We start from the raw sequence: 26,974 nt of genomic DNA, 5'->3' as shown, positions 1-26,974 counted from the left end.
GGCACAACCGTGTTCTGCGGAGTACACACAACAACAGCCACAGATCTCATCCTGTCAGTGCTTTCGGTAATGGCACCCTGTTCCTCTCCTCTCTCTGCCTCACTTCCTGAAGGATTGAGGATGCTGCCGGTAGGTAGGCCTGCCGCCGGGCTCCTCGCTTTAAGGCCATAAGAAACTGTAAACGGTGCTGAGCAGGTGGGTGGGAGAACGAGAATGGAGCTGCATTATTTATGGGTTTCTTGCTTGTTTTGTATTTCATCCCAATAGCACTGTTTCAGCACTTTGCCAGCGCCTGACACACTAGAGTGAGTGAACGAGTGCCGGTGCATTTCCTGGAGCGAATACAAAGATCTGACCTTCTTTTGGTTGATTTACAGGTGCATTTTCTGCTGAGGGAGAACTAATATTACCCATTACACGAGACGGAAAAGAGAAGAAAACAGTGCAGTGAGCAAACATGACAACAAACTGCAATGATTTACATAATGGCCAATGTTGGAGGAGATCCGGTGTGTTTATCAGTTCAAACTGTTTATAAATTGTCCCATTATTCAAACTGACGAATTTGTTTCTGTTTAAACTCTGCGGTTCATGGGTCGCTGATCAAGAAACTTTACGGGTGAGGTTACATTTACTTTTGGTTTGCAGAATTTTGAGGGCAAGTCAGGTCAGTCCAACAGGAATCTGTGTGATTGGGAGTTTTACATGAGGGCAGATTTTGCTCATATTCAAGTATTCGCCACAGCAACCAACCGAAAGCTGCTCGGTTTGAAAGTGATTTCCGTGTGAGCTATGCTTCAGATTTCACTTCATTGTTAACAATAACCAATAGACCTTTTTTGCAAATGAAATGTGACTGTACCTTATTCAAAAGGAACGTTTTTCTGCAAAAGGCTCTGTGATATATATGTAATCTGAAGAGATTAGACATGGAATGCACCCCGCTGGTCTCATCTGTAGCACTGGTAACAAACTCAGTGTTAGAACAGTGGATTGTAGTACACCGAGTACCTTAAACACACACAAAGACATCGCCAGAAGTCCACATCTGCCTTTCATCAGCATCAACAGTATGAAGGGATCAGAAGAGGTGCTGCTGGACAAAACTTAATGCTACACACACACATATAAAGTGAAGCTGTAACAGGACTAAAAGCAGGTGACTCCCATTAAGAGCTGGATGAACAACTCAAAAGTGAAGCTCAGAACCAATCGCCTATAATACCAAAGATGTGCGCATGGAAAATGAAATAAGCTTGGGGCCACCAAACAGCAAAAAAGGAACATGACAAATGGGCTTAGCAGGGATCCGATGAAACTTTAAAGAGATCCTATTCACTCCATACGCTCCACACATTTGGCACCACACATCGCGGTCTCTCTTATGCGTGCTAAACTGGGATTTCAAAGCGGCTACCCATGGAGTTTGCTCCAGTAGCTGCAGTTTCTCTGGAGCATGTTGGGGATCTGCAGGGGGTCAGGTGTATCTGCACAGCTGCATAACCATGTAATCAATCGCAGCGTTGCCTCCAGGCGCAGGCGGCCAAGGCTTTGCCAACATCATGCTCTTTGCACTCATACCACTAGGTACAACGGAAAAATATGGAAAAGCATCCGGACATGCTGTCTTTCGGGCTCAAACATGTAGACTCACATGCATCCACATGCTAACACACACGCTCATCTGCTCGGCAGCCATGACCGCCGCCACGGGAGAGGAGTTGAAAATTTCACCAGCTGACTGGCGAAAGTCAATAAGATTTCTCATTTTCACTGAGTGAACGTTTGCTGATGAATAGCTGATATTTAATAACACTGATGAGACACTTAGAGCGCCGCTGTTCTGTCTTTTTACATTCTATCTGCACTAGAGGCTTCAGCCCCCTATCGTTTAGTGTGTGCTTCATCATCTGCTGAGTCCAGCTCACTTCAGCAGAGCTTCGTGTCCCAGCAGTAGATGGTTAAGCCATTCTCCCTCTCTCAAATCCATTCATCCATCTGATTCAGACCATCTGAAGCTTAACAGGACTAATTAAGGCACTGTTGTTGTGTTGGAAAGATAGCTGGGCTTTTAGAAGGACCCCTGTGGAGAGCTCTCTCTTGGATCAGATGCAGATCCCAACACAGATCTGCTGGGTCTGGCAGCACTGCCATCGACATTTGGTTGGAAAGCACTGCTAATGCTAGTCCAAAAGAACATTACTGGAGGAAAAATGTTAAAAGAGCCTAACAAAAACTTAAAAGGAATTCTGTCTCAATGTATTCACCCTAATGAGTTTCTTCCATGAAACACAAAAGGACACTTTAGCAGTCTCAGTTCTCTTCCACTGTATGAAATAAAGATGCAACAGAAGTAAATGGTGACTGACACTGTCATTCCTTACCGTTCTACCTAACATCTCCTTTTGTGTTCCACAGAGGGCTGTTTGAAACAATGTGAGAGTGAGTAAATGATGACACAATATTTCTTTTTTAGTGAACTAATCACCTAATAAGTAGATTATCTCATTTCGTCCAACAGAAAAATGACTCAATTTATATTGTAGTGTTCATGTTACTATGTATTTGTATAATACTTAGTAATACTAAAGAAAACGTTTCCATTTTGTGAGGCTGCTTGCAAATGCATATTGTTATATTTACAGTAGAGTATAACAACATGCAAAAAACAAACAAACCATGAGAAATATATAAATATTGTGGAAATGTTACATTTACAGTACTTTTTAAAGGTTTACCTTACATATATTTCAATGTATGGTTGAAGTAAGTTTTATCAGTCTGGTAGGTTAATAAAACTCGCTAAAGATAGTTTGAATGCAAAATCTGTTTTTCAAATCGAGAAACACCAGCGAGGAGTGTAAATGTCAAATAAAGGCGAGCATATTAAAATATGAAAAATACAAAATATAATCGTGTATACTATAAATATGTGCACAGATACAAAGACAACATATCGCCTAGAAATTCTGTATTTCCGCTGACATTCTCCATGAGAGTCGCTGGAGGTGCACAAATACAGTCGTCAAGAATAAAGTAACCATGACACGAGAACACTATGACTGGAACAACACCGTGCATGATGGGTTACGACTTTGTAGGTCAAAAATACTTTTATGACGTGCTTAAGGCGGCCTAATTTAGGATCCCGTTCGTGGCATGAAGAGATCTGCTGCGTAATTTACTTTATTTAGTTTATGCGTTTGTGAGGAAAATACACTGAATAAAAAAAACAAACAAACAAACAAACAATGAACTGTATTACGCGGCTAAATAAAAAAACAAACAAACACAAAGTAGTGTCGTGAAAACGTGCTGTGGAGTCCAGTATGAAGCACGTCGTTTATCGGAGCTCATCCCGGGCGCGCGTCACCTCCAGCGGCCAGGAGACTGCCAGCGCGTGAGGTGAGCTTTCACACATCACACTAAAACCTTCTGAGAGACTCAACATCTTAGTGTTGCCGTTTTGAATTTGTTTTCTGTTTTGACCCTCTTTCCCCCCGCTTTCACTCTCTCTCTTTTATTAATTTCTTAATTTATTGATAAGGTCCGTTTTGTCTGGTAGTTGTAGGGTACGATAACAAACCGAAGCAGAATTCAATGCAAATACCCAAAATGGCATCGAAACTTAAATATATCAATAATTTGGTTGCAGTGCCTTGTACAATATCACACGATAGCATACGCGTAAAATGGAAACATATACTTATTAAGATAAAAACAAATGGCAAAACAATGAAAACTTACCCTCCTCTCCATAAACTAATGTCGCACACAAGACAAGTAAAGATCCACAGAGCTTTGTGAATAAATCCATCTTTTCCGGGTGATGTTCATCCAGTACTAGCAGATGAAATGCTGAAGTTCTTGTGGTGTTCTTTGAAAATGTTCTTGTCCAATGATGATGTATCCACTGAGTCTTGAGTCTGAAAACAATTTCTTCCGCCTGCTTTCTCAATGTGCTTCAAAATGCTGGATGCGTAAATTCAGCCCAGACTTGGCTGTTTAACATCTCCAGTTATATCCTAAGCAAAAGCAACGAAATATAAAACGGCTGAATAAAACTATACAACTTTTTCTTTCAGACCCAACACATGTTTTGGCTTGATTTCCTCGAGCTACTGCAGCGAGTTGAGTGAGTGAGTGAGCGAGTGAGGTGAGCGGCGCGTTCTCTCGCCTTCAAATCCAACTGACGTGAAGCGTTTTCCCGGTCACGTCCGCACAGAATCCACCACCAAACGCTCTCGAATGGGAAACACTGCCACAGCGGAAAACTGTCAGAAAAGGGCAGTTCGGATATGGTCTTCTGTGTAGAGGGTGTGTAACTGAAGTCTTGTGATAGAGATACTCCGCGCGCTGTCTCTTTGGTACTGCGCGTCCTCTGCGTTTGAGCGCTGAGTCTCGCGCGGCAGCAGCATGTGGATGTAATAACATTAAGGACGGGCGCAGCTATCGCATTACAGTCAGCACCTCGGCCCGCCTCTCCAGTCTCTGATTAAAGACCAGCCACTAGTACCGCAGTTACGCTATAAAAAGACGAGCGAGAGAAACACAAGCGCCCACAGCCACACGGGCTCGTCAAACGCTCGTGGCTGTGCGAAACCACAGGCTGGTTTGGAGAGCTTCTTCAAGTAGACGATGTATGTATGCTGCTAACAATGAATCATTGATCAATAATAATGTCCAAAATGATAGAATCCTTTAAACATTTAGTTTTAATCATATGTGCCAAGTTCTTAGAAAAGCAATCATATTAGTTTTGGTTTTATACAGTTACAAAAAAATGTAGCTAATACTGTATATGTAATTTCAAACAACCATCATGTAAAAAATAAGTAAATACTAGTACTGAACTACATTCCTCGTGAGCACATTTGAGAATACACAAGTTAATCATTTATTCTTTTATGGATCAGTTATTCTTTTTTTAAGTTTATATTTTAGTAAAAAAAAATGTACATTAGCAAGAATACATTTTTTATGTATCTTAATACATTTTTAGAGTGGTTACTCCATTTGTGGTTAACAAAATATGCCTTCAAATAAATAAATAAAGTCCTAGTAAAGTGATGAAGTTATATTGTCATTGTTTTATGGTTTACATCACAAAATGTCATCCTGCATGTTGGTTACACCACACTGGTTTTGGTGAACAAAAGTTTTTTTTTATGTAACATTTAAAAGAAAAAAAAGAGGAAGAAATAATGAAAATTTATTTTCATGATCTGCTCTGCAAAGTTGCACCACCTAGACACTTTTTAAATGATCCCACAAAATCCAAAATAGACATCATGTCGCTGACCAAGATTTAGCAATAAGACAAAGGAATTATGCTAATTATGTATAAGCTGCCATCATGTTTGACTGCTTAATACATGATTGATGATGGAAACCTAACATTTTTGACACCCTCCAGTTGACTTTAGGCAGAAAAGTGAAAATGCTGAGTTGAGCCATGCATTAGGTAAGGGAATGTGCATGGTAATATGAGGCTGAGGTTGGATTAATGCAAATGTTTTGACAGCAGGCCAAGGAAAGATGAAGGGTATAGGGGTCAAACTTTTAGCAAAAATAAAAGAAACTGAACAATCCAATGGTAAACATTCCATGACGACAGATGTTTGACAGAAACTAAAAACATCTGTTTTTCTTTCCTTGTGACTGATGCACTGTTGAAAAAACACACACACACACACACACACAGTTAAAATAGAACAACAAGTAGAAGTTTGAGGTAGGATGTGTGGGACACTGAGAAAAGGAGAAGAGAAAGCAGAACTTGAAAAGCAATGTCCCTCTGCACATCCAGAGTCTTTTAATTTAGGCCCCCTGCACTCAAAAAACATATGAAAACAGAAATAAGACACTAAGGTACAGATAGAGTTTGGGGTTTAGAAAGAACGGCTAGAGTAGACCTCACCAACCACACTGTTCACATCAAAGCTTCGACATCCATGCGAGGAGCCCAAACTTTCAGATATGTTCTTGTGCACAGATCTCTTTAGATCCACCCAATACAGGGCCAATAAGGCCCCCATTCCGCCACTAAATACAGTGGCTTTAATTACACAGCATTTCCTCGCAGATCCCAAAATAAACCTCTCTTTCTCCAACCACCCTGAAGACACTCTGCACATGCTCGACACAATGACAGCAGGCAGCTGGGGAAGCACGGGGAAGTTTTTCTTAGCTTTTGATGCCTTGTCAGTTTCAGGTCATGTCTCATTGAAGTCAGATGATTAGTCATGTGTGGTGCCATGCGTGAGCTGTTAATTCTGGGAATCATATTCACTCCTCAAGACCTCAATGACAGGCTCCTCTGCTCTTATCTCTCTGAGACTACTGACTCCATCTTTCACCTCATGAGACCATTGCACTATTTGACCTGGGGGCTTGGGACTGTCAACAGCAGTACTTGATAAAGGATGCTCTTTTACACTGTCTTCAGATCAGTCCTGTGGTGTCTCCTATCACGGACGAGGTCAGAGTTTGGGTATAGTGAGGGCTGGTCTTGGATCAGGTTGAAATAACAGCTTCCCTTTGAAGTGATGACAGTCCTGGCTTGTGCTGTCCACACACACCTCGACCCACAGCAGACCTGTGATCATCCATCTTATTGGCTAATGCCAGGCTGAGCATGAGAAGATGTCTGTAGAACAGTGAAGCTTCTGTGCATGGTAGTGGGGCTATCCACACTCTCAGCCTCAGGGGGGAAGTGTTGAGTGTGTGTGCGCAAGTGTGTACTCTGAGGTCCCTGACGGCCATACAGGGAGGAAAGTCCCTGGCTTAAGTCTTGTTTGAGCCAAAAAGCAGCCAATGCTGACGCTTCTGATTGTTTACAGCTACCACTGTTGGCTTCATGTCTGGAAGAAAGAAAGTACAACAAGAAGGTTACTGAAGACAAATAAGTATATTTATGTTCAGAAACAAAGATTAAAGGAATGAACAAAACAGTGAATAAAAAAATAAAAAAACATAAATAAAACACAATAAAATAAATTCAATCTGTCAGTTGGTGTAACTATCAAGTAAAAAGCACAAAAATGATTTTCTTGCACCATGAATCATGCAAGTTTACACAACTTGAGTCATAATATAATCAAAGGAATTGTTCTAAAACACAAACCTGTAAAGTGGTGCAACCATTAAATAAAGATAATTAAAATAGAAGCATGTGAGTCATGAATTACCAAGAATATAATATATAAGAAGTCATGATTATAAAGAAGTTAAAGGTAAATTCATTTGACCTAAACAAAACAAGCATTTTCATAAAAAAACATTTAATCATAACCTATGATATTTCTAAAAAATTAATAATTTTAGCATTAAAAAAAAATAAGAAAATGCTTTACAACATAAAACTGTCAACTGGAGTAACCAAGTAAAAAGCACACAAATATTTTTCTTGCACATTTGAACCATGCATGTTTATTCTACTTATGTCATGATAAAAATCACATGAATATCAAGTCATGAATAAACAAGTTTTCTTAGGGTTAATCAGCTTGACTTAAAAATAATTCACCAAAATATGTGTATAGAATATGTGTATAGTAATATAATATGTATATATATTAAATACATGAAGAGAACTGAATTAAGTTAAGGATACTCAAAATCACAAAACTGTCAAGTGGTGCAACCATCAAGTATGCTAAAACTTGACCTCTTCAATAAATCTGAAAGTGTGCTTTCATGTATTTTAAAAATTGTTAAATTCTGATTTTTTACTTTTTATCCACGTTTTAGATACAAATAGCAGTTGTATGAACCCAGTGATCTATCATTAGTGTATTTTGCAATAATTTGCTAGGGTATGTAGGGCTAGCACCAAGAAGTCATGTAAAAATGAAAACATCAATCCTGAAATCAATCTAAAAAAATACAAGTAGCCAAAAATGGAATTTAAATGCCAGAGTTATGTGATTCCTCAGTCTGGTACGAGTCAGCATTTGACAGGGTAAGCCAGCCAAAATGCTCCTGCAGCAGTCAAATGCCTGAATGAGTTTCTCACTGTCAGTGGGACAGTGGACTGCTCTAGATGTATCGCACAGATTAACACCCAGATCCAATTACCCTTTCTAAGCAAGCCCTGGGGCTAAATAGTGTACCACAGCTGGAAAGGCAACAGCGCTCTGCCCACATCAAACCTGGAGGAGAAACTCCCAAAGTGGGGCAAACAGCCTACACACAGGCCTTAAGCAGAACCAGAGTGGAATCAGAGTCAAATCTGTTTACTGGATATGAGCATCAACACAGAGAAGCTACAAGTATTTACATGGAAGATAAATAGCAAATATGATGTCCCTCACAAGGTTCACTCATTTGAATGGATCCATTTTACTGACCAAAACTAAACTAGAAACTAGAATAGCAATATGTAAACTTTGTTCGGCTGAAATATAGAGAAGCATATATTGCTGGATACCTTTCACTGGTTTATCCAAATTCAAGTACAGAAACTTTTTTTTCCATTTATTTATCTATTTTGGCTAAGTGTACTGATCCACTATCTATGGTAAAATTATCTCCCCAACCTCATCTCCAGTTGTCTCTCTTAAGCATACCTGGGAGCAGGATTTAAGTCTGAGGACCAGTGGAAGGACATTCTTTGTTTAATTCATTCTTCTTCTATCTGTTCTAGACACGCTGTAATACAATGCAAAGCGCTTCACAGAGCTCACTTCACTAATGCTAAACTGGCTAAAATATTTCCTAACAGAAGTGATGTCTGCAGCAGATGTAAACAATCTCCAGCTGACCATCTTCTTAATGTTCTGATCTTGGCCAATTGTGGGTGTTTATTTATTTATTTATTTGTTTGTTTGTTTTGTTTTGTTTTCTGTTTTTCCTCTTACCAGACATACTTTCTCATTTGGTAACTGATATAATACCCTTTACATGTCTGCAAACATTTTATAAAAAATAATAATAATAATTTCAGTTTCATTCATTCATACCAAGTACATAATAAAGGTTTTCATATTCATATTGTTCAAAACTAAATCGCAGCCTTGCATTACTCATTCTTCCTAAGTGAGTAATACAGCCATACATATACAAAAACAAACTCATTGATATTCTCGCTCCTTGGTCTCCTCAATAAAATTACCTTTACACAGAAGAAGAGTAAATTATTATATCAGCAGTACATATGCACGGGTGACTCTTTAATGTGGTTCAGCTGAAACATAGCTTTGCCTGTTTACTGGGGACAAACACACAGGCCATCAGCATGTCATGTTCAGACGACTCTTTGAGTTATATCTGCTTCTCTATTTCACCCAGTGCCCACACACAAACATCCACATCCAGTAATCACACATTTATGCTCTCTGATCTGCCTGTTTGTGTACAGAAGTTGTGCTGGGTGCAGTAAACCTAAATCTGAACACTATAGATCTTAGGTCTGGGTGTCTGCAGGCGCGGACTTTTATTCCCCTATTTACTGCTGTGTGTCAGCTGTGGCCGCCTCCGGCATGATTATCACTGCAGGTTGAAGCGGTGTCCTGGGGTTCATACAGAAGAATAGTGGTGGAGGAAACTGTAGTTCTCATTATCCACAAAGCCATCTAACTCCCACAAGGCCTTTTTATCACCATGCGCTCTCATTCATTTAAACCTGACTCAAGAAATACCTACTTACGAGCAGGAGCAGTGTGTGTTGGTCCTGCAAATAGTGTAACCTATAAACAAGGCAGAACTGAATTGGTGTAATGTCTATATATTGTCTAATGTTCAAGAAGTCACAGAAAATAATGTAATCAATGCAGTTGTTTTTATCAGAATTCAGGAAATCCTAACTTACATCAGCACAACCGTCCAGCTTTGGTGTAAAGTACAGTAGTATCTGGTGCAGTTCACCTTTGAACCATTAGTGGGCAGATGTCTGCCAAGGGAGACGGATAAAAGCATGGAAAGATAGGGAACAAACAGGAGACTTTATTGTCTATTGATAAAACACTCAAATCAAATTAAACGATAGCTTGAGTTTATGCAGAAACAAAAGAATATAAATGGTGGGAAGGCTTAAATTCAGCACGGCTTCAACAAACAGCCTGCTGAATTTCAGTCAATTTACTTGTATATCTGTAAACACAATTTCCTCTTTTTGATTTGGGATTTCATTTTGTAATAACTGGATACGTCCATCTCTCACATACATATATGACATAAACTGCAGGCACTTATTTGCAGTAACTGAATGAGCTATAAAAAAAAACAGGTTTAACTTGTAGAGTGCCTTTCTTGGTAATTGTTGTATACTTCTTAATCTTAGCTTTAATTATGCAACTTCAAAACTGCCGTTATCTTGGAGCCATGAAACCCACATTCACACAAATGCTGTAATTGAAATGCCAGGGGTAAGTGCAATCACTGATGGGTTTCTCCCCTCACCTCAAACACTGGTCACCGATAAGCCTGAGGGTCAGAGATCAGGGTTCCTAACACTGATAAGGCCGTCTGTGGGATCCCATGAAGCTGATTGGGATCTAAGCAAGCATGAAGGCCAGGGAATGTAAAGGAACACTGATCAAATACGGAGGTCTCCTCCTTCTCACTCTGCTCTGTCCATAGTGAGGTCTCCAATAGCACTTCTTATCTTCATGTCAGCATTAATGAGATGTTTGGCCCTCGAACACATTTTTGCCTATTGAGTTTCTCTTTAATTACATGAATGGAACTAACGTTCCCATCTGTGCTGACGTCTTTCAATTGTTTACTGTAAATATGCTGGCCCAGCAGAAACCATCAGGGTGGACAAATAGGTGACTGTCCTTGGTGAAGAACGTCTTCAGGCTTTTCCTCGTTCATTTCCTCTGTGTCTTATCAGAAGCAGACCTCAATAAACCCAATCTGAAATCGTGACACAAAGACATCTGATTGTTTGATTGGTAAACTTTGGGGTTCCTGTGCATGAGGAAGGGATACTTATCAGACTCTTAAGATTTCATTGGCTGGAGGAATATGGAGTGAAGCTATTTGGGCAGAAAAAGCCTTGACAGCAGAGTCTTATATATATATATGATCCACAGAGTGCTTTGATATCAGCACTTTTGTAATATATTCTTTGAGTTATGAGTATAAATGAGGGGAATTGATGATTGTGCGTTACTGTTTGACATAAAAATTTGCAGCCGCACCCCAGGCACAGCAAGCTTGCAAATCTGTACTTTCCCAGTAAGAAGCCATGTGATTGTAAACATTTGATTAATCAAAGTAAACACGTAAAACAATGCAGTATAAATGGAGACAGTAACCATTCGATTGCATAATAAATGGCATGCCATATGAATGGTTGACTGATGCAGTGAGGACATTTCTGCTGTGTGTTCATTTCATGCAATCGAAGCGATTCACCGTTTGGGTAATTAATTTGAATCTGCATTTTTCTCTTGTTGGGTAATTTTTCTCTGGTCTTATGTGATGCAGTAAAAGGAAATGTAATTGAAACACATGGAGTTTCACCCAGGCTTATGACTGCATATCTGATAGATTACAAAACAGTTTGTCACTTCTAACAGTCAAATCAAAAATAAAATAAATGGAATTAAGATGATATTTCTAATATGATTGTATTGGTTCTGCCAAATGTTGCTGTAATTCTTACTTTTGGAAATTAAAAACTCACAGATATACATACACATATTTCACTCACAGAAGCTCAAATACATTTCAAGTGAATAGGAAGTCTAGCTGTGAAAGTTGGCAAATATTTATAAATGCAAATTACTTAGAATTTTATATTTAAAAAGTGTAAGTATAAAAAAAGGAATAAATAAACCAAGTTTTAAAATGAACCTTTACTGTTCAGAAATACAATTCTCACTAAATAACTAAAAGTAAGCGTGAATAAACCTTTTTTTTTATTTAGAGCTAAAATTCAATTTAAAAAGTCTCTAGTGTTTCACAAGCCTTATATTCTGTGGAACAGGAACTCTCTATTGAGGGTTAGAAAGACTGCCAAAGACAATAAGACAACAGAAGATTGCATGATAAAAGGGCACTTGAATCACTAAACAGTATTGTTTAAACTGAGCAGGGTGCAATGGTTCTCTGAGCACAAACACAGAATGCATAAAGACAGGAAAAGGAATAGATTGAGGAAATACTGTGTTTAAGATAAGATTAATGAATGATAATTTTTTATTATATATATATATATATATATATATATATATATATATATATATATATATATATATATATATATATATATATGAAAACGGAGTTAGTGAAGTAACACTGAGGATCTAAACATTCATCGGCTTTCGGATTTTGGACTTCAGGGAGAGTTTTATGGTAAGACATTCGTGTGGACTTGAGCGTGCGTGCGTGCATGCGGCCCTCTGATTCAATTTGGCATTGGAGTGTCAAAGAGATGGTTCACTGAGCATCTGATATGAGTGACTGATTAACTCAAGCTAATTGATAGAGAAGCGTCACACCGGCGAACTTAGATGGAGATGAGGCGGTCAACATCTGCTACTTTCCCAGAAACCCCCCTGTTATACCTTATCCCATTAACCCTCAAAACCCTCTGCCCTGATACCCCCCCCCAAAAACACATACACACACATGCACGCACACATAACACTGGAAATCCAGCAGTCACAAGAATTGATGTGAAAAAACTGAAGCAATGATGAAAATTGAATGCTAGCATTAATATGTAATTAGACATGATTAACTGTTGTTTCTTCATCTGGTTTTGATCCATCCAAACAGACTGTGATTAATGTGACCCTCTGAGGAAAACACAGCCTCTCTGAAATGAAGAGCTATTGATTATTGACTTCAGCTAAACTAACAAAATTGAACAAAATGACCTTCATTGAGTGTCAGACTCATGGATAGGTGGCGTGGATTACTCTGTGGGGATTGTTAGACTCATACAGGTTTGTAGAGAGAGACTTTAGAGGTTCAGTTTGAAGCATAAGTAATACCGCACTAAGTGATGGTGGATATTCAGTGCATGCTCAAAAAGCTATTTTTAAAAATTCATGAATTTCAATATGCGCAACACGTTTCAGAGTGAAGCACAGTACCCACCCCCCCCCCCCCCCCTCTAAGAACGCCTGCTGGAGTTCCCAGAATGGCCTACCTGCTGATTGTAATCATCAATAAGGGAGTGATCCAGTATGTCCCTAGCAGGTACCCAACTCCTCTCCTCCGGATTGTAACCTTCCCAGTCCACGAAGTACTGGAATCCTTGTCCCCTCCGTCTCGAGTCCAGAATACGATTCACTGAATAAGTTGGTTCCCCATCTACGAGACGCGGCGGTGGGGGAACCGGGGTAGGCGGATTAATACGTGCATAAAACACGGGTTTAATTTTGGACACATGGAAGGCGGAATGTATTCTCCTGTACGCTGGAGGTAGTTTGAGGCGGACTGTCAACGGACTAATGATCTTGCTGACTGGAAACGGGCCAATAAATTTGGGAGCTAATTTGTTAGAAATGGAGCGGAGAGGAATATTGTTAGTAGAAAGCCACACTTTTTGACCCACGACGTAAACGGGAGGCTTTGACCGGTGGTGATTGGCCTTGGCCTTAGTGCGCTCTCTCGATCTCTCTAAATCTTGGTTGGCTCGCTCAGACTGCCCGTTACTCTGGGGATGATAACCCGAAGACAGGCTAACCGTCGCTCCTAACAATTTACAAAACTCCTTCCAAAATTTGGATATGAATTGGGATCCCCTTTCAGAAACCACGTCTACCGGGAGGCCATGTAACCGAAAGATGTGATCAAGGACAGTGGCCGCTGTCTCCTTGGCTGTAGGTAATTTGGGCAAGGGAATGAAATATGCCGCCTTCGAGAACCTGTCCACTACGGTCAAAACGACCGTCATGCCATTGGGTGGGGGGGGGGGGGTAACAAAATCTAGCGCGACATGTGACCAGGGCCTCGAAGAGACAGACAGCGGTTGAAGAAGCCCATCTGGAGGCTGGTTAGATGACTTACCACTGGCGCAAACTGAGCAAGCCAAAACAAAATCGTGGACTTCGCGAGCCATAAGTGGCCACCAGAATCGATGCTTAACTAAACCCTTGGTTCGGCTTATCCCTGGATGACAAGCAACGTTAGAGCAGTGATCCCACTGAATAACTTCGGACCGTAACTCCTCTGGCACAAATAAACAATTCAGTTGGCAAACGGGCGGAGGCGTTACCCCTTCTTAGGCCATCTTGACCTTCGATTCGACTTCCCATACGAGTGCTGAGATGACTATTTTCTCAGGTAAAATACACTCGAACGGAGTACTGGGGGAGGTCAAGGCGGTCAGAGGTGAGACTAGTTGGCTGAAATTACGAATAAAACGTTGATAAAAATTGGCGAACCCCAGAAACCGCTGTAGGGCCTTACGGGAATCTGGAGATGGCCAATCTATCACAGCCTTAACTTTGTCAGGATCTATACGTATTCCCTCGGAGGAGACGATATTCCCTAAGAAGGGGACAGACTGTGCATGGAATACGCATTTCTCCGCCTTGACAAAAAGCCCATTCTCGAGTAATCTCTGGAGCACTCGTCTGACGTGTTGCACATGTTCCTGGAGAGATGAAGAAAAAATCAGTATGTCATCCAGGTAAACATATATAAACTGATCTACCATGTCTCTCAACACATCATTAACGAGTGCTTGGAAAACCCCTGGCGAGTTGGAGAGCCCGAACCGCATCACCAAATATTCAAAGTGCCCTCTAGGGGTGTTAAAGGCAGTTTTCCATTCATCCCCCTTCCTGATGCGGACCAAATGATAAGCATTACGTAAATCCAATTTTGTGAATACGGATGCTCCCTGTAACCTCTCGAAAGCTGAAGACATCAATGGCAACGGATAGGTGTTCTTTATCGTGATGTTGTTCAGCTTTCGGTAGTCAATACAAGGTCACAGAGAACCATCCTTCTTATCCACAAAAAAGAATCCCGCCCCCGCTGGAGAAGAGGAAGGGCGGATGAACCTCAATGCCAAGGAATCAGAAATGTATTTCTCCATGGCCTCCCTCTCCGGAATAGAAAGAGAGTAAAGCTTGCCTTTAGACGGAGACTTACCTGGAACTAAGTCTATAGCACAGTCATAGGGACGATGCGGAGGAAGAGAAGCAGCACGGGACTTACTGAACACCTCCTTCAGGTCTAAGTACTCTGCGGGCACATTTGATAACACCATGGTCTCCTTCTGAAAGACAGAAACAGGCACAACAGGACAAGCAGAAACCAGACAAGACTCATGACAACTTTCACTTCACAAGGTGACAGTGTTGGAACCCCAATCCACTCGTGGATTATGTTTGATTAACCAGGGGTGACCTAAAACAATGGGAGCAACAGGGGAGTCTATGAGGAAAAAGGATATGGTTTTGGTGTGGTTTCCAGAGGTGAGCAGGGTTATAGGTTCCATGTTGTGAGTGACGTGGGGCAGTTCCTGGCCATTGAGTGCGATGACATGGATAGGACGAGACACGGGAAGGACAGGAAGGTTCAGTTGACGTGCAAGGACAGTGTCAATGAAATGACCTTTGGCTCCAGAGTCCAGAAGGGTGTGACAGTTGTGAGTATGGTTCTCCCACCGCAGTTTCACCGGAAGGATAGTCGAAGATGTAGTTGAGGACTTCCCGGCGGAGATCTCACCCGATAGTAGCCTCAAACTTACTACCTAACTTGCAAAAGTTAGGCTCACCGGAGTAGCTCTCTGGCGCCGGAAGTCGCGACTCTGGCCGGAAGTGGTCCTGGGAGGTCTCCCGGGGGACGGGGGGCGCAGGCGGTGCGGTGGGCGCAGTGGGAGAGGTGAGTTGATGGATCTGCTGGGTGAGCTCGGACACCTGTGTCACCAGCGCTTGGATCGCGTGTCCGATGTTAACAATGCTCTCCTGCTGCTGATCCATGCGGTTGACGCTGTGGTGGATGAATTCTGAGAGTGAAGTGGTGCTCGTTGCTTACATGTTTGTTGAGAGCGTTCTGTAACGACTGGGTGAAGGAGTGGCAAGAAGCAAGTGCGAGGTTAACACAATTTAATGGAGACAATGATACAAGACAATACTGAGACACAAATATGATGCTGGGAGGAATACACAGTCCAGGATGGTGACGATGGGTGAAGTATCCAGAAGGCGGAGGTGAGTTGGCAGCAGGAGAGGGTGACAAAGGAACTGCGGGAAAGTGAGCCGAAGGTAAGTGGTGTTGCTTGGTGATGGGTTGCGTAGAGTGGACGGGGTTCCGGGGAGACACGGACATCCAACACAGAAACACACAAGAAAGCAAAGCATAGGTCACAAACATGAAACAACGCTCTCACGAACACAAGACATTAGACAAGCCAATATATAGGGATGAGTAATGAGTGACAGCTGTTGCAGATGACAATTAGCGGAGACGCCCACAAACTAATCAGTGCCGACGCTTAACACACAGACTTCACCCACAAAGTGCAAAACCCTGAGATCACGGTTTACCAACCGTGACAACGGTTTAATGTTTAAAAAATTTAGAAGCTAGACATATATGGAATCAGATTTGTGCCAAATAAAACGAATGCAACTTTTGCGAAAATTAACAAAAATTATACATTGATAAATGAGAAAAACACTCTGAAAATAAAAACAATAAACTAAATAGCAAAAAAGTAACAGCGTCTTCAAATAAACTGCATTCTTTGTTGATTTCACTTTCAGCTTCACGTTTGCTGAACGAAGTTTTGAATGCGATGCCAGTGTTTTCATTTCGTTTCGCTTTCCAAGTTTTTCTTTGCGCTTCGCAGATTTACGTTCGCCATTCTGACACAAACCTCTCGTGAGGGTGGGCTTAACAGCAGCTCACTCTGATTGGCTCGTGAGATTTTGATCGGCGGCTCATTGAACCGGAAGTAGTGTTTTAGTGGCGCGGGCACATGTGGGGAGATGTTATGGTAATAAGAGGATATTAAAGAAATGTAATGATAAAACACGGATATTTTCCACATCGGAAGAAGTATAGGCTTATTTGAGATGATTAATCGGAAGGCTCACAAAGCGTTGTCAACATCCTCCTCGGCAGGACATTCGAGGCAGCCTGAGGTAAGTTTGTTGTAACTACTATAATAAATAGAAAAATCGAGATATAAATTTTTTTCCTGTGCGAATGCAACAGTTGTTTTTTATTTAGATTTTTCGTTACTTACATGAACTCAACTGCGTTTCTCAAAAGCATCGTGAGCTAAGATTGTTATGTTAGAGACCATTGGTGCCAAAGTAAGTGAAGTTATAACGTTACTTGGGCATATTTTTTAGGTTTAAAATGGATATGTGAAACACAACGTTTCTTAATGATCTTTCTTTAATTGGAAATTGTCTCATTTTGTATTTACGTTAATGATAACGCTGTGTCATTAATCTGGTTAAGAAAACAATTCTATCTTAGTTTTTTCATACAAAACAAATATCTAATCCTCTTTTTTTATATTACTTATCAGGACCAAAGATGTCACTTCTCCAGGTAGGCACTGAACCAATTCATGTTGTTCTGTGTATATAAAATACCAATAAATGTGCATATCATTTTTCATCTTTTATTTTTATTCATGATTATAGACTGGGTAGCTGGCATGGTTCTAAACTATTAATAAACAAACACTTTAATATATAATTCTTTCTTTTCCACTTTTTGCACTATCGTCATGAAGCTACTCCTTGTCATAGTAGGGATAGTATGATGTCCCCTTTCCCTTAAAGTAAAAGTGATCTCAGACTCAATTCAATGCTATGTGTAAATAGGGCCTATGTTACATGAGATTGGAACAATGTGAAGTAAAGTTCAGGATCATCATTCTTGACCTATTCATGTACTTGAATATAGTTGCTTTGGGATTATGTAAGATCCTTTAGTAATTTATCAAACTAAAAATAGTACAGGCTTATCTTTTGTGAGATCAACGCCATTAGTATTGTAAAACTACCTAATTGTTTCTTTTTCAGATGGTGAAGCAACTTTTTCAAGAGGAAACTATTGACAATGACACAGAGGATGATGGTGTGGTGGTGCCAGAGATCTACTGTCCTTTATCAGACCAAAAACTTACTGTCCTGCAAGGAATGATGAATCCTTTGACATCACCATTGAATGACCGGGATCTACAGACACTTGATGTCATCCAAAGATTGTGCTCTATTTAACATTTGACTTGTGAAAGTCCTACGGGTTAGAAAGAAGGCAGAAGTTGGTTCACAGCGGAATTCTTTCTTTGAAACAATCTCCCACCTGGAATCACAATGGAGGCAGCTCTGACTGCTGGGCTTCCCCTCTCATTGTGTTCAGATGTATCTGCGGGGTTGTTCAGGCCAACACTTCATAACTATGATGCCAATTTATCTTGATATCTTGTGTCTTCTCACTGTGTCTGTCGGCTTGTGCTTTGCCTATCTGAAGAGTCAACGTAACTTAATGTTATGGACAAATGCAATGCAAGATGTTGCACATGTTATTTATTGGCACATGAATGATTTAGATTAGAAGCCACTATCTGTTGGTGTTTAAACATCTTCTTTTGCCAAGGAGTCACATAACCAAGACATTTTACTGTCTTTTATTTTCTGGTGTATAATAATTCACTAGAAAATCACTTTAAATTGCCATTCATTTATTTTGAACAATAATGTTTTTTATAAAATACTGTAACAAAAGTATTTAAGACTTTATAAACCATTGAAAAGCATGTAAAATCATTAACAAGTGTTGTTGAACAGTATCTATGATTTTTAAAAAAGAAATTAAAACTTTTGGGAAGAACATGGTCTAGACATTCAAGTTCATTTTGAAATCTACACTAAAAGCAAGAACCATGTTGCACTGCTGTTTTCATGATTTCTTTAAATTCATTCAAATCTGACAGATGTGCAGTGGGAAATGTAATGGTTTGGGTGCATGTGTTATCAAATTCAACAGTTTTTTTAAAGGCTTGTCTCTGAAGCAGGTGCCTATGTGCTTGATGAGTCAGACACTGCATCACCCGTGGGACAGAGAGTGCCTCCTCATCCCGAGTATCGCCATCTAGGGCAGTAAAATATACAATATGTATTTAAGACATTTAATGACATAATATAGTACAATAATCATTCAAGACATTTGAAAACGTACAATTAGTTTATAACTAACTGCTGCTTTACAGAAGTTTACAGATAAGGTTAACCTTAAAACAAACGGTATTAACAAAGCTGTTTCTTTACCCTTTTCCTCTCTCCATTTCCTGTACATTAAAGTACCTGTCAAAGGTTGTAAACACTTAATGTTTTTGAAATAAGTCACTTACGCTCACCAAGGGTACATTTATTTAAAAGTACAGTAAAAACCAATATTGTGGCACATTTTAATTTCAAATAAGTTTTCCATTTTAATCATGTAAAAAGATCTTTGCTAAAAAAAATACATGCAACATCCTTGAATATATAAGGTATCATCACCTTGGAATTATAAGGTTCTCGTTCACATTTTTGTCCAAATTTATTTATTCACATTTGTATTTTATGGTATACATAATCTTTGAAGCTCAATATCTCTAAGCTGATCAGAAAGTTACAATTCCAAGGTAGCAAAATGTTGGGTTATAAAGAGCAATCAGGGTAACGGACTGAATCAAACTTCATAACATAATACAAATACAAAACATAAGTGCACTGCAGACATGTAAATAACAAACCTATCCGTGACAAACACTTACCAATCTAAATAAAGACCAACTGTTGCATTCTGCACAGGAATAACACTTATATCTCGATTTTTCTATTTATTATAGTAGTTAAAACAAACTTACCTCAGGCTGCCTCGAATGTCCTGCTGAGGAGGATGTTGACGACGCTCTGTGAGCCTTCCGATTACTCATCTCGAATAAGCCTATACTTCATCCGATGTGGAAAATATCCGTGTTTTATCATTAATTTTCTTTAATATCCCCCTATTACCATTACATCTCCCCACATGCACCCGCGCCACTAAAACACTACTTCCGGTTCAATGAGCCGCCGATCAAAATCTCACGAGCCAATCAGAGTGAGCTGCTGTTAAGCCCGCCCTCACTAGAGGTTTGTGTCAGAATGGCGAACGTAAATCTGCGAAGCGCAAACAAAAACTTGGAAAGCGAAAACGAAAACACTGGCATTGCATTCAAAACTTTGTTCAGCAAACGTGAAGCTGAAAGTGAAATCAACAATTTCCAATTAAAGAAAGATCATTAAGAAACGTTGTGTTTCACATATCCATTTTAAACCTAAAAAATATGCCCAAGTAACGTTATAACTTAACTTACTTTGGCACCAATGGTCTCTAACATAACAATCTTAGCTCACGATGCTTTTGAGAAACGCAGTTGAGTTCATGTAAGTAACGAAAAATCTAAATAAAAAACAACTGCTGCATTCGCACAGGAAAAACACTTATATCTCGATTTTTCTATTTATTATAGTAGTTACAACAAACTTACCTCAGGCTGCCTCGAATGTCCTGCTGAGGAGGATGTTGACGACGCTCTGTGAGCCTTCCGATTACTCATCTCGAATAAGCCTATACTTCATCCGATGTGGAAAATATCCGTGTTTTATCATTAATTTTCTTTAATATCCCCCTATTACCATTACATTACCCAGATGCACCCGCGCCACTAAAACACTACTTCCGGTTCAATGAGCCGCCGATCAAAATCTCACGAGCCAATCAGAGTGAGCTGCTGTTAAGCCCGCCCTCACGAGAGGTTTGTGTCAGAATGGCGAACGTAAATCTGCGAAGCGCAAACAAAATCTTGGAAAGCGAAAACGAAAACACTGGCATTGCATTCAAAACTTTGTTCAGCAAACGTGAAGCTGAAAGTAAAATCAACAAAGAATGCAGTTTATTTGAAGACGCTGTTACTTTTTTGCTATTTAGTTTATTGTTTTTATTTTCAGAGTGTTTTTCTCATTTATCAATGTATATTTTTTGTTCGTTTTCGCAAAAGTGGTGTTCGTTTTATTTGGCACAAATCTGATTCCATAGACATAGATATTAGATCGTAAATTTTCAATAAAATATTAAAATAGCAACGTTTATTTCGTTTTAATTTAAGAATAGTTATTATTATTATTAATAATAATAATATTATTATTTTAAACCTATATTGCCGTATACAATCTTTTGCCAAATTCTGTGAGCAAACATGGATTTTGTTTTTAAATCGCAAATCACATTTTTTATCAGAAAAAGTACTATTGCATTTTCCCACAAAAAGTGGAGCCCTTTTATCTATAGATTTACATTTTATAGATTAAAATCTATACATTAACAACATTTGGTTTGATATTTTGTTTTCTAGCACTATGACATTCATACATATCTATCTACCATTGTTGCTTAAATCAGGGTATATTCTTTTATAATTATTTTTCATTATTATTTATTTTTAATACAAATTTAAGCATAGTTTGCCTTTATTTAGATTTATTTGGTTAAGAACAGTATAGAGAATGGACAGGAAGCAAAGTGGGAAAGAGGGGGGGACATATCGTAAGGATACAAACAAGCAAGTACACCAACTCTGGCTTCAGCGTCTCTGTATATTATGAAAGAGTCTACACTGGACCTTTTGTTCAACCTATTCACTGATATCTTCACTACTGCTTACAGACCCATGTAATCACTCACTAACCCTTGCACACAAACACATACTCAACATACACAACTCACCTCACACCATCATTATCCACAAGCAGCAGCGCTTGCCTGTCATTCTTCAAACAGACCTGGGAGGATTTGAGTATTAGGGAAGAATATAGCTTCTGCATTTCACATACACACAAACACAGTTTCACAATCAAGCTCACACAACAACAACACACACACACACACACACACACACACACACACACACACACACACACACACACACACACACACACACACACACACACACACACACACACACGCAGATCCCAATATAATTCCATTTAAATCCTCATTGCTTTTGTGCTCTTTTGCAAGGAAGCATAATAGTCACATTATTAGCTAAAGGATCTTTGATGTGTGGACGGAGGGCTCAGTGAATGGATTCAGGAACAATCAGTGTGGTGAGCAGGGAACCTGGGGAGGTACTGAATGCACACTTTGATATCCCTCTATTAGTTTAGTGTTTAGTGGGATGAGGGTTTTAGTGGTTTCCATAGTAATTTTGGGAAAGGGAAATGTATATTTAAGTTTTCAAAAACAAACAAACAAAAAATAAAAAATATACTTTCAGCAATAATTCAGGTCAGTTACTAAATATTGTGCTCTCTCTTCAGTATAATGCGTTTTTCAATATAATGGTCTAAACAAATTGTGCATTGCATTCAAAGTCTTTCTAAACCATATGATGCTTTAACCTGAGGAACTAAACATCACTTGCACATCCATGAAAGAAAGAAAGAAAGAAAGAGAGAAAAAAAAGAAAAAAAGAAAGAAAAAAGAAAGAAAGAAAGAAAGAAAGAAAGAATTACTCAGTAAACCCAGTTAACAAAACAAGTCTGAAAGCTTCATTGCCAAATCAGACAGAGTCAATGAACCAGTTCTAAACAGTTAACAGCTCATTGGATTGTAAGATAATCAGTGAATAACATATTATTCCTCACATAAAGCTGTCACGTGGCTTCAAAATACTTGGAACATATAGAGCACATATGTATGGTATACATTTATTGTGCTTTTTGAAGCTTTAAAGTTTAAGTTTACACATTCGTTGCATGGAAAAATACAACCAACTGCATTATAACTTCTCCTTTTGTGATCCCAGATGAAAGTCAGTCATTCAGGTCTGAAATGACATGAGGATGAGTAAAAGATAACAGTGTTTACTGTAAATTCCAATGAAAGCAAACGATAGCAAAATATTGAACAAAAGACACAGATGCAAGAACTCCAGTATTGTTTGTCACGAAAGTAAAAGTAAAGCTCATTTTCCATAAGAAAGGTGGCAGCAGAGAGGGAGAAGGAAGAAATGAGAGCTTGATGAGCTCAGGAAACCAACAGCAGACAGTTCCATCCCATCTTTGTCTTTTACCACAGTGTCCAAACATGCTTCTCGAAATGGCACAATAGATTTAATGAAGCACCTCAGCACACTCTCAGTCTATTCTTTTATGGCATAAGCAACACCACAAGTTTTATAACAGCACTGTAAAAGGCAGACAAAAGACAAATGGCCATCGGTAAATTACTGTGGTTCTGTGGGCTGAAAGCACTGTAAACCCCAAAAAGATGCCAGGGATGACAGGGCCTTAAATCAGCCACATCCAAGCGTATCCCCCTCCTCAACCCCAAAAACACACATGGACACACATGGCTTTCCAACTCCATCAGCTTTAATTCATCCTGATTGGATGGCATGCCAAAGCGTTTTGATCAAACATCAGTCTATCTTCCCATCTCTCCCCCCCCCTCTCTCTGAGCTTCATTATTCTCAATAAAACAAAATTCCGTGGAACTGCATCTCCAGGCATCTCTTCTAAAAAGAGTTATTAGAGTGTGAAATAATGGTGCAGATGCCCAAATACAGTGTTTTGACAGTACTGCCCACTTGGGGAGTGAGATGTTTTGGGTTTCAGCATTAACTGAAATTTGAAATGCACTGCCAGAGGAAAATATTATTGCTCAGAGGTTGCTATGGAAGACTTAATGGTCTGCTCAGTTGTGTTTAATTGAAGTACCAACTTTATCGCAGAATTATTAGGAGAATTTAAGGAGCCACTCTACAAAAAGGTTCAATTTGGCAACATACAATTAGTACTCTGGCTACTAACAGACTTAAGTAAATATGTGCATTTTAATTATTAAATACAATAGTGTAAACTATAAATTAATTTTTACTTGGCCTTCTATCAAAATTTACCTTTGGCTCTTTGTAGTAAAAAGTTTGGGCACCTCTGATTAAGTTTAATAAATAGTGTAAAATAGTCTCCTATGTTGCTGTATAGGAGAAACATTAGCAATATTAAAGATATCTCTTGTGTGAGTTTGCTTTCCTATGGTATTCCACATACGTAGAGGTTAAGCCCTTGGAATTGTGTTTCCAGATTTAAGCAAGCTGGGGACTTCACCGCCTCCCCACTAATCTGAGCACCCAGGGCGCAGGGTCAAAAAAATAAACATCACCCACCTTCCCTTATCAGTGATCAGAACCATCTCCAAACACACTCTAACAGTGAGCAGATTAAGCAGCACACACACCTCCCACTGCATCAACACTGAGGGGGACTGTTAGACACGCCCCTTTACTGTAAAACTAGCAGATCATTTCGATATCATGCAGCCTGTGATGATGTCTTTAACATGACTAATTGTTCAAGCCTTTGTCTCAAGATCACCTGTAGTCACAGAGATACACAAACATATGAACAAACTAACACACACACACATCAATGTCATAAGCAAACAGACAAACCCCTACAGTTTGCATGTCTGTGCAAATGGCTGTTAATTGATGCGCACTTTGTTTGATAATGTAAGTGCCTCCGTCATTATTGTGCCATTCTGAGCACAGAGTGCATCCACTCCGCCATAAACAAGCAAAATGGGCACCTTGAATAGCCTCATTTTATTATCCTGACAAGCTGTGCGTGTGCACGTGCATTGAGTATTGATGTACATATTCACAAAGCGTTTATGTATAAATAATTCATGAACTTTAAACAAATGTACGTGGGAATCAGTCTGACTTTAAGTGTTGGGGATTAGAGATTTAATTTACAAAAGGCCGCACATGATTCCAGAGTTCTTTGGACAGAACATTTTCCTGTTGTTTCCTGCTGCATTGGGTTGTACTGATTCACAACAGATGTGATGTTCATGTATGGTATTTATCAGCCGGGTGTGTTTTATTTATAATCATACTGAAATTGTGTGTGACGCATACCAGACTCTCAGACAAGGGATTTGGATGGTGGAGACCTGCAAATTTGACCCTACCAAGTGAACACCTGTGTAACTGACAGCAACTTTAACAAGTCAATTGAAGTCCCATGTGAGAAAATGTCATGGTGGCGTTTGTTTCGGACCGAAATGCAGCTACGAAATATCAATATGCACTTGACATTCAGCTGATTTGTCTGAGATTTGGCAGAGAGCGACAGAGAAATGGCTTTCCCTTAAACACATATCCAGACAGAGCAATTGATCTGTGGCTAAAGAAAAGTGTCTCAGTAAACAAACAAAAAAACTAATAATTTAAAAAGAGAAGACTCACTGCTAAAGCTCTTTGTTCTCCAGAGTAGAGGAAGGAGAGATAGAGTGAAAGAGAGGAGGACAGGAAATGTGGTGAATAGATGCTGCCGACTCCACCGCTAAGAGGATTTTGTTGGTTGGGAATGAGAGAAGATATTTGAGGAGAATTACCCTGGAATATTAAAGCACTGACACACTCCCTCAGACTGGAGCTTCCAGGGAACCAACACACACCTTTAAGAAGCTTAGAGACTGCCAAATGCCAACAAACACATGCACAAACACGCTGAAACATCTCACAAGACTGCGTTTTAGTGTCTACGGAGAGATTTGAGGTCTTTTATAGCAGTCCTGATGTGTTATTTTATGTGGCACATACATCGTGGACCACTGAGACAACACGGAGGGGGAAAGCAAAATCTCTCACCGTGTCAGAACGGGGCTGTTGTCCTTGTGCAGAGCCAGACGCACCCTCACGTGCACTTATCTTGATCCAAGGCACGGAGGGGGAAATACTGCATGTTATTTGTGACAAAAGCCAAAGCTAGCAATAAAAGACGTTTTTCATGCACCACTCGAAAGACCTGATGCCAAACATGTGTGCCTTAAGTCTTTTTCTGTGCGGTGGGGATCTTTGAACAACATCAGCTTGTGTTTTGTTATCAATGGCTGTATTCATGCTGACTACAGTGCTCAGTGTAACTGGCCACTACTGGTGTGCATGACGTAGTGTTTGGCTGCTCTGGAGAGGGTGTGCTTGGATGGAGAATCAGATAAGAGAAGCATAAAAAGGCCAATTTAAGCTGCATTTGCCAGGCAGGTCAAAGATGCTGTTTGTTTGTGGGAGAGGAAACTCTTCTGTTGCAGTGTGGACACAGGAACACAAAACAGAGTCGTCTGTGTCCTCGAGTGTTTGGAAAAGATCTCTCATCTCTCTTGGTTTCACAGTTTGTCCAAGCCCGAGTAGTCCCAACTAGATGACCACCTCATAATAGAAAGGACATGAAATTTATTCTCACCGCTCTATGCCAAGTCTCTGAAATAAAGTCTTTGAAACCCACAATAATTCATTATAAAATGAATTTGTAATAAAATCTTTCCACTACAATGTTTACATTTGTTTTTTTTTTTTGTTTTTTTTTTTTGTCTGTCTTTCAGTCTTCTGACATTTTCGGTTTCTTCGGCCATACAGGTACTGATTCTCCCAATGTCTCTGCTGATATAGCATGATAATAAGTGTGTTTTATCAATGAACATTGCTCATTTACAGTACAATCAAATTTTTGTGTACATATTATCTTTGTAAGTCTGATTTCACAAAAATCAAACAAAATACAGCAACAACAAAAATAAAGTTTATATGCATTTTTCTAAATTAAAATCAAACTTTTTAAGCATGTGCGTTAACATACTTAATGATGTAATTCTGTATTTGTACTGTCTGGGCGGGAGTACTTTATGGGTTTAGTATTACAGTTTGACCTGTGTTTGTTTTGAGCAACACATATAAAAAAGGTCAACACAACAGCGTACAGAGAAGGCTTAGGTTATTTGAGATGTCTTGGAGAAATGTCATGGGTGCTACATAACTATAAGATTAGCCACTTAGTGGTTGATGTGAGGCTTATTAAAATGGCGGTGAATATGAGGCAGATTTTTTATATAATTTTTATAATTTGATTGGTGTTGCCATGGGGAACTCTGGACAACCTGGGAGCAATAATAAATTTACATTCAGCTATTAAAACTAAACATGTTCAGTCACACATACACA

The 26,974-nt window shown here is 39.5% G+C and overlaps 1 protein-coding gene across 2 annotated transcripts in view; it reads right to left on the bottom strand.

Annotated features, from left to right (window-relative positions):
- The window catches only part of LOC132152771 (neuropilin-2-like), a 77,135-nt gene extending 72,401 nt beyond the window's left edge, over positions 1-4,734 (bottom strand). The window contains exon 1 of one of the 2 annotated variants that reach the window (XM_059561646.1): positions 3,748-4,734. In XM_059561646.1, coding sequence (XP_059417629.1) covers positions 3,748-3,817 — 70 coding nt within the window. In that variant the 5' untranslated portion in view covers positions 3,818-4,734. The remainder of the gene's footprint in view (positions 1-3,747) is intronic. The other variant, XM_059561644.1, reaches the window with a different exon arrangement.
- Positions 4,735-26,974: the final 22,240 nt, after the last annotated feature.

The sequence above is a fragment of the Carassius carassius genome, chromosome 11, assembly GCF_963082965.1.
Source record: "Carassius carassius chromosome 11, fCarCar2.1, whole genome shotgun sequence".
Taxonomy (NCBI): Eukaryota; Metazoa; Chordata; class Actinopteri; order Cypriniformes; family Cyprinidae; genus Carassius; species Carassius carassius.
The sequence above is the reverse complement of the archived record's forward strand: the minus strand, read 5'-3'. Positions and strand labels throughout refer to the sequence as shown.